Source organism: Balaenoptera acutorostrata, chromosome 15, assembly GCF_949987535.1.
Source record: "Balaenoptera acutorostrata chromosome 15, mBalAcu1.1, whole genome shotgun sequence".
Lineage (NCBI taxonomy): Eukaryota > Metazoa > Chordata > Mammalia > Artiodactyla > Balaenopteridae > Balaenoptera > Balaenoptera acutorostrata.
This window is the reverse complement of record NC_080078.1, coordinates 51,567,957-51,577,071: the sequence shown is the minus strand read 5'-3', so window position 1 is coordinate 51,577,071 and position 9,115 is coordinate 51,567,957. Positions and strand designations below refer to the sequence as shown.

The 9,115-nt window shown below is 43.0% G+C and overlaps 1 protein-coding gene across 1 annotated transcript; it reads left to right on the top strand.

Annotated features, from left to right (window-relative positions):
* The first annotated feature begins 6,540 nt into the window (after positions 1-6,540).
* Positions 6,541-7,302, top strand: LOC103001949 (adenosine 5'-monophosphoramidase HINT2-like). The gene is made up of 2 exons (XM_007165260.2): positions 6,541-6,628; positions 6,888-7,302. The coding sequence occupies exons 1-2, from the start codon at positions 6,541-6,543 to the stop codon at positions 7,286-7,288; spliced, it is 489 nt and encodes a 162-aa protein (XP_007165322.2). The 3' UTR covers positions 7,289-7,302.
* The last annotated feature ends 1,813 nt before the right edge of the window (positions 7,303-9,115 follow it).

Genomic DNA, 9,115 nt, shown 5'->3' with positions numbered 1-9,115 from the left:
TAGAGAGTGTTTTATGCATCTGAATATTCTACACCTTGAAGTGAGAATTTGCTCTTGGGAAGTCACATGCTTTCTTGGAGAATGAATTGTCACCTCACATTTTCCATCTGTCCTCAAGGAAATATGTTTATTTTTAGTGAACAAGATAAACCCTAGAGGGGTAAGTAGTAGATTCCCCCACTTTCTTTCATTTCATATGGAGGAGTATAAGAGTCCCTTGATAATTAACATATCAGGTTTCTGAGATCCGTGGAGCTCCTCTTGCAAGGAAAAGTGTATATAATTGTAAGTTCTATATATAATATATGTATATGTTTTTCTGTTTCCATGGGAAATGTTACAGTATGGTTTATTTGCCATATATGAAATTTAACGTTTTGAAAGACTAACTTTCATTCTGTGGAATTAAAGGTGAGAAGCTTTACTGTGTCGTGTAATTTCTTTGGAAATGAATGGCAACTTGGCATTTTCCTCTGCTTCTTACTGATGGAAGTTGTGAGGATTCCAGTGTTTTCCCCTGAGAGATTATCTTCCGTTGGCCGCCATCCTAAGTTTTGAGATGTTTATTCTAGAAGCAATTTAAACAAAAGAGAGGAAATGCCCTGGACTAGTGACTGCATGTAATCATCATGAAAAATGCTTGATATTGAATCAAAGGAGTGGAAGATGGTGTCCTGATTCCAGACTTGCACTCCCATCTCTGGGGACAGGACTCTTGGAGAAACTAGGATAAAAGGAAAGCATATTGGGGCAAACCTGGCCCATTTGTAGTGCATGTATTTCCTTCTTTTCTCCTTTTTATTGTCACCCTGTGAATGAAGAAACCTGGTGAGTTGTGTGCTAATACAATCTAAGGGATTTTTCCTACCCTGTGATGGTGTTCAGTGAGTTGTTTCTACAACGTTACTTCAATAAAAGAAAACACATGAGCATTAGAATGAAAATGGCTTCAGGCAGGAGTCATCAATGGATACTCAATCTAAAGGTGGAGGTTCAATGTAGAACAGAACACTTACATAATCTCAAGGTATCTAAAAGTACAGAAGGAAAAAGTTACGCAGTAAAGAGATGGGACAGCATTTTAACCAAATGATAGAAATTAACATCTCCACAAAGAGGCAAATGGTATTACAGGTCCCGAGATGGGACATTTTGGGAAGAACGCATCATTATGTAGCGTTCCAGTCCCAAAGGGGATCCATGAGCCTAATCACAAGGAAATATCAAATTGAGGGACATTCTATAAAGTAACTGAAAGGTTGAGTGATGGCTCGCAGGTTCAAGGAGATTGTAGAGTCATGACAATTGAATGCACTGTGTGGTCCCAAGATGGATCCTTCACCCAAAAAATAATTGTTATGATGGTCATTACTGGGGACACATGATGAAATGTGTATATGGACTGTAGATTAGATGAAAATTCTTAAATTCAATGTTAAATTTCTTGAATTTGATAGCTGTACTGTGATTATGTAAGAGGCTCTTTATTCTTAGCAAATACACACTGATGTATTACAGAGTAAAACATCAAACATGCAGCATACAGGGCTTCCCTGGTGGCGCAGTGGCTGAGAATCTGCCTGCTAATGCAGGAAACACGGGTTCGAGCCCTGGTCTGGGAAGATCCCACATGCCGTGGAGCAACTAGGCCCGTGAGCCACAACTACTGAGCCTGCGCATCTGGAGCCTGTGCTCTGCAACAAGAGAGGCCACAATAGTGAGAGGCCCGCGCACCGCGATGAAGAGTGGCCCCCACTTGCCACAACTGGAGAAAGCCCTAGCACAGAAACGAAGACCCAACATAGCAATCAATCAATCAATCAATCACTAAAGAAATCTTAAAAAAAAAAAAAACAAAAAAAAACATGCAGCATACAGTCACATGGTTCAGAGTTAATTATATCTATATTTTTGCATGTGTGTGGATACACACACACACACACACACACACTCACACAGAAAGAAAGCAGGGCTGCATTAAGCAAACATGGCAAACTATTAAAATTTGTTAAATTGGTGGAAAGGTGGGTTTAGCATTTGCAACTTTAAATTTGAAATCATTTCAAAATAAAAAGTTTTAAAAATAGAGCCAACCTCTCCACCACACACACATGCACATGTATCTGTTGCTGTAAAGGTTTTCTGGGAGAAGAATTTAGAATACAAACAGTTTGAATATTAGGAGAAAAGTGTGAGGATGAGCCATGGAAGCACCTTCTCATAAATATTGTTGGAAGTAGTCTTTCTACAATGACAGACTCCAGGAATTCTGTGTCCATCAGGGTAATCCTACTAAAGAAATTTCAGATGGCTGCAAAGCCCTGAGAGTCCAGGGTGTAGGGTGATGAAGCCCTGGTTGGAGGGTTGATTTATGGCTGGCTTAACCTGCTTGTTACCGGGAACTTGCAGAGCAGCGGTCTGGGTCAAGGCTGTGTGCCCTGCACTGTCCCTCTGGAGGGAAGGAGCACGTGCGCTATCCTTTAAGTGTTGCATTCCCAGGGGTTGAGGTTAGCCAACCATCTTCTCTTAGTGCATCGGCATGGCATGTCCGCAGTGGCTCTGCAGTCTCTTGTGAAGCACGTGGAAGGAAAGTTGGTTCTTCATGCAAGCTCTGGCATCCATACAGCACTCATCTGTGACTCACGAGATTTTAAGCTTGCAAGCTTGCTTTTCCGGTAGACTCCAGGCTGAGGCAATGCACCCATGTACACTGTTAACAGAGCCTTCTAGGAAGGGGGGTGGGGCGCTTGCTAACCAGCTCATTAGAGTGAGAGAGAATGAAGCTGTTGTTCAACCAGTCTTAAGAAAAATCTCAGTGGGATCTCCCTTAACAAACACCTGTAATCTGGGGTTACACCAACACACAGTTAACTCTTTACATAGACCTTTGTCGTGCTCTCATAAGCATCCTGTGGAGGTTACACAGGAAGAAAAATCAGCCTTTTATTACTTAATCACATCACTCAGTGTTAGAGGTTTTTGTTATCTCATAAAATGCTTTCCAGGGGTAGGGAAAGGGGGTTTGGAGGAAAGTTTATTGACTTGCCTTGTTTCCAATTTCATGAGCTTTCAAACAAAATTACTGTGTCCTCTTTTTATTTGTTGATTTTAAAAAATATGACTTTTGTGCTTGATTGGTTCATTTTCAAGGCCATTTTGCTTTGTCCTAATATCAGTATGCTTTGAGAATTATTTTTCTTAAGTGTAAATGGCATAGAGGGCTGTAAATCATCCACATGTATTTGACTATGACAGTAATTGTTTTTGAGTGTCGTAGATCAAAAACACAGCAGAGGATGGAGCCAGTGTGGATCCAGCAAGCTTTCAAAGGTATTTGCTTTAAAAGAAAAATGAAGTCCTAAGACTAAGGCTTCTAGTTTTCAAAGTGCTGTGCAGAATTTCAACCTCATGATCTCTTATCAACTCTGAAGGGGGACATGGTTGTTGTCTTTGCTTAGTAACAGTTTTAAAAGTTTCCATTTTTATTTCCATGGATAGCATTGTGATTGTTTTTCTCACATGGTTTGAATTGTTTTACAGGGGGACCTCCATTCAAGCTGGGGTGCAGCTTTTTCACTTTGTACCTCGAAAAGAAGTCAAAGAACAAAAGAAAAAGATTTTATTTTGCTTTTTCCACAAAGACTAGACTAGTGACACACCTAGGCCCAGTGTGAAGCTTTCTAGCATGGAGTTCACTTTCCATCAAATGACTTATTTGGCAGAATAATATGGTCCCAAGGTTTCTTTTTTTTTTTTTAATTAATTTATTTATTCATTTATTTAATTTTTGGCTGCATTGGGTCTTTGCTGCTGCACGCGGGTTTTCTCTAGTTGCTGAGAACGGAGGCTACTCTTTTTTTTTTTTTTTTAAAGTCTTTATTGAATTTGTTACAATATTGCTTCTGTTTTATGTTTTGGTTTTTTGGCTGCGAGGCATGTGGGATCTTAGCTCCCCGACCCTGGGTCGAACCCGTACTCCCTGCATTGGAAGGCAAAGTCTTAACCACTGGACCACCAGGGAAGTCCCCGGAGGCTACTCTTTTGTTGTGGTGCGCAGGCTTCTCATTGTGGTGGCTTCTCTTGTTGCAGAGCACAGGCTCTAGGCGCACGGGCTTCAGTAGTTGTGGCACATGGGCTCAGTAGTTGTGGCTCGCGGGATCTAGAGCGCAGGCTCAGTAGCTGTGGTGCACGGGCTTAGTTGCTCCACAGCATGTGGGATCTTCCTGGACTAGGGCTCGAACCTGTGTCCCCTGCATTGGCAGGTGGATTCTTAACCACTGCGCCACCAGGGAAGCCCCGGTCCCAAGGTTTCTGATTTAACTGTCTTAAAAAATTCCATTGCTTAGAACACAAAATGGGTGTGGGATTTTTAAGGCATAATTGCGGTGGAGTCAAAAGCTCTCTGGAAGCCCAGCAATTAAGGCGGATGACTGAGATCTCTTTCTGAACAGAGAGATGCGGTATCTCTTTGGGAAATGTTGGCCTGGAGAGGAAGCAGCATGCTTCATTTCAGTGCCCAGTCTTCTTTGGCTGGTGGGGTGTTTTGAGATGTGTGTGTTTGTATATCTATATATACATTTTTCTTTTTATAAATTTATTTATTTATTTTTGGCTGCGTTGGGTCTTTGTTGCTACACACGGGCTTTTCTCTACTTGTGGCTAGCAGGGGCTACTCTTCAGTGTGGTGCGTGGGCTTCTCAATGCAGTGGCTTCTCTTGTTGCGGACCACAGGCTCTAGGCACATGGGCTTCAGTAGTTGTGGCACGCGGGCTCAGTATTTGTGGCTCATGGGCTCTAGAGCACAGGCTCAGTAGTTGTGGCGCACAGGCTTAGTTGCTCTGCGGCATGTGGGATCTTCCCAGACCAGGGCTCGAACCCGTGTCCCCTGCATTGGCAGGCGGATTCTTAACCACTGCACCACCAGGGAAGTCCTATATATTTTTTAAAGTTGGATAATTTCTGAATTTCTTTTATTCCTATCAGCCTGTGGTACCACGAGTGCCTCTCTCATGTGGCAGGAGCAAGTCTCAACCGAAAGAGTGAGAAATAAGCAGAAGGCTTTCTCTTTGCAGAACTTCCCATAGAATCCATTTCTTCTCATCACTGCTCATAGCAGGGACAGAAAAGGAGATAATTTTCCTCCTCTTTCTTGTTCATGTTCTGGCAACTGGACAACTTTCCCTTGGGACCAAAAGCATTAAGGCTGACCCTGTGTTTCCTCAACGTGGCAGATTGACTTTGGTTAAAAGAATCCAGTGAACCTCCCCTGGGAACACCAGGGCCACTAACTCTTTCCAAAATGCTGACTTACCTACATGGTTGCTCCGTACGTGGTACTTTTTTCCACCAGTTCTTTTAATGGCTCCGAGCTCTGGCTGTATGGTAAACTATGTCCAGCCATTTACTACATTGAGAAAGAAGCAGGTATTTATTCCATTCGGTGAGGTGCTGATTGGTTGTAAAACGTCCTTGTAAAATCTGTTCTTGCTGTTAACCTCATTTGTATGAAGAAAAAGTATTTGGGATTTGCCAAAATTGCTGAACGCGGGGCAGAGCAGTTGCTTCGACAACCTCATGTTTGTTGAATTATTAGAAAATCCTGAGCCTGCAAGAACCCCGGGAAGTCTTCTAGTGTGTCCCTCTGGGTGAATCAGCCACTCGACATGGTCATGCATGTTACTGGGGCTTTCCTGTCTCACATCCATGCATCTCCTGGGAGCGAGATTACAAGACTTCTCTTTGTAACCTAATATGATACGTATCAACTTAGGCACCAAGAATTCATCCTAAAAACTAAGCTGACATCTTTCTGGACTGACTTAAAGCCAATTTTTGGTTGTTTTCTCCTCAGAGATGGAGAACTTTGATCTAATAACACTCCATATATTACTTAGCCATCCTGAGGGGCCAATCTCGGTTCCTTTAACTGTTTCTCTCCTCTGCTCTTTTCCAAATCTATAACCTCTTTAGTTTTTGTCTTCTTTAAATAATATATTCTTTAGATGTCTGTGACTCATTTTGTTTTAAGGTTTTTTTTTTTAAATTGAAGTATAGTTAACTTACAATGTGTTAGTTTCAAGTGTACAGCAAAGTGATTCAGTTATACATACATATATATATTCTTTTTCAGATTCTTTTCATCTATAGGTTATTACAAGATGTTTTTAACATGCAAAATTTTGTGCTGCTTCTATTCACGTTTCCACTGTTTCCTTCTTAACCTACGTGCCAGCTGTGCCTCATTTAGTCAGGCCAAGAACATACACGTTATTCTGTGGTGGTACAGCCCTGGTGACAGAGATGGCTGCAAAAAATACCGTATACAAAGAGAATAGAAAAAAGATCAGGCATATTAACCTGTGTTTCTGTCTAGAACACAGACCACAAAGTATATACTTAATAAGTGAATTCTGCATAAATAAAATTTCATTCTTATGTTATTTTCCTTGCTGCCTGTACCACCTTTATTATTAATTAAGAAAACTTTCTTATTAAGATATTTTGAAATTGAAAAGCGATCCCGGCGCGCCCGAGGGGAAGATGGCGGCGGCCATACTGCTGGCCGCCGGGCTCTGCGGGGCGCGCCGGGCAGAGGGGGTGGCGGGGCCGCGGGGGGCGCAGGTGAGAGGTGGCCGTGGGGCGAGGAAGGGGTCCCGCGGCTCTGACGCCCTCCAAGGCCGGGGCCCGCGTTCCTCCCCGGCTCCCCACGGCGTGCGCAGCCCTGCCGGGAACGTTGCCCCTCCCGAGGCGCACGCTCCAGGGCTGTGCGGTGAGGTCGGACCGGTGGTCGCGGCAGCCTCTCTTAAAGCCTCGCCGCGGGAGAAACGAACCAGCGATGGACGACGGCCTGCACAGGCCCAGGCACCGAGGTCGACACAGGGTCCGAGGAGCTGCAGGTGTGACTGATGGGAATGAAGTGGCCAAGGCCCAGAAGGCAGCTTCTCGGGGAGCAGCTCCAACCGTCTCCTGGATCCTGGATCGAAGCCTCCCAGCTGGCGTTCTGTATGAGGACCAGCAGCGTCTCGTATTCCGTGACGCGGCCACTCAGGCTCCTGTGCACTTTCGGGTCATTCCTGAGAAGCCCATTCCTTGCATTAGCCAGGTTGAGGAAGAAGACCGGAAGCTTCTAGGACACCTTCTCCTTGTGGCCAAGAAGACAGCAAAGGCTGGGGGGCTGGGAGATGGCTACCGATTTGTGATCAACGATGGGGAGCTGGGCGCACAATCTGTGTATCACCTGCACATTCACGTACTTGGGGGCCGACAGCTGCAGTGGCCTCCAGGTTGAACCTACCAAATGACCAAGGACCCCAGACCTGGAAGCTTGGTTGGGGTGGGGAAAAACGGCACCCTGTGATGCTAATAAACTTGCTCTCCCTCAATAAATAAATAAATAAAAGCAAGCAAGCTATCCCTTTTTTTAAATACTTTAGGATGATGGAATGTGTTACATTGGAGACTTTTACATTAATTAGACAACTTCCTTGGGGTAGAGAATTAGCAATTTGGTTGATCTCCCAATGACTGGTACTACCCAGGATCTGTTGTGTTCCCCAGAGTAACACTGATACAAAGAGACTACTCCCAGAATGCCATGGGCCTTTTCAGTTAAAACTAGGATGGGTGTAACTTCTTTACTTCCTGAAGCTATATCAGTTACAAATATGTGGAAACAGAGAAGATTATGGAGAATTTTCTTCTGAATAATTCATATTATTTTTCCTGTGTAGAACTGTTCATTCTCCCCATCCCCTAGATATAAACTAAATATTGAAGGTTCATTACATTTCTTATGAATATCAGAATTCTGACCATGATGTTAGGTTTGGGAACAGGATGAGTTTTTAGTGTCCCAATAAACAGGATGTAATAAAAATTTTATAAAGAGCCAACTCTTTGCCATGTACTTTGAACATTATGTTTCACTAATAGTGTTTTTCTATTTTTCAACGCTTGAGGGAAAGTAACTTACAATCTTAGCTTAATTATGCACGGTTCTGAAGTAAATCAAGATCATCCTTTCAAATCATGTTTTAGTAAAATTCGTCCTACTCTCAACACCCTCAATTTTAAATCAATGAAATTTTAGGTTTTCTTATCTTACTGATAAATGTCTTCCTTTCTGGAAGCTTTGCCAGTAAACTGACTTTCTGCATGATTTGGTTCTCCCTTGTTGAATGCAGGGCCATCTTGCTCAGTAGGAAATGAGCTATATGAGGGCCAGTGGCCAAGGAGCTGATGTTATTCAAGCCTGTCTGGTTCAGGGAACCCCTGGACTATTTACATGTACTTGACCATTTGACTTGTCAATCTCCCCTGTTAAGTAACTCATTTAGCACCCTGGGTATTTCTTCTCCTGTCATTTTCCTGGAAATGGCTTAAGGTTCTATGCTTTCTCATCTACATCAAATAATGTCTTGAACCTGGGCATAAAATAGATGGAATTCTATTTAAGTGCCCACCATTTTATCCTCATGTCTTCTTTTCCAACAGATATAAGAGTCCCTGGCTTTTCATGGCAAAACATCCACAACCCTAATCTTCTCTTCCTTCCTCTCCACCTCCTTCACCCTTTTAAAAAACAGTCTTAGATAGATAGGCAATTTTTTAGAGTACTGTGCTATACAGTCTTGAGTGCCTTAGTGGGGGAGGATTAAGAGGGAAGATTTTAATTACACAAGTATTTGTTGGGTGTCTCCTGGATGCAAGCTACTACTGAGGTCAATTGAGGTCAAATTTTTGCATCTGTCACCTCTAAAATGGCAGCGGTAGAGGACAAGCTGAAGCAAAGGTGTTCTGACTTGGTGTACAGATGTTATTAGAGATGACTTCCCAATGGCATAGAGCACTTGGGACATAGGCTATAGGAAACAGAGCAAACAAAGTTGTGCCCTTCAATGAAGAGTGACAACCATCCAAGAATGGGGGAACTCTTTCAAGACTTTCTTTGAGGAAGAAAATGGAAGTGTCTATTGGCCAGGGCAGATGTTTACCTGGTTGAACAGGCTTCTTAATATAGACAAAACCCAAACATTCAGGAAGACAGTGGACTGCTGCCAAGGTGATGGGACAGATGGGGCATAAGGAATCTTTTTACTCATGTTGTCACAAATGC

Coding starts and splice junctions, on each gene's coding strand:
- LOC103001949 (XM_007165260.2), top strand. CDS start 6,541: ATGGCGGCGGCCATACTGCTGGCCGCCGGGCTCTGCGGGGCGCGCCGG. Junction 6,629..6,887: donor GCGGGGGGCGCAGGTGAGAG/GTGGCCGTGGGG, acceptor ACAGGGTCCGAG/GAGCTGCAGGTGTGACTGAT.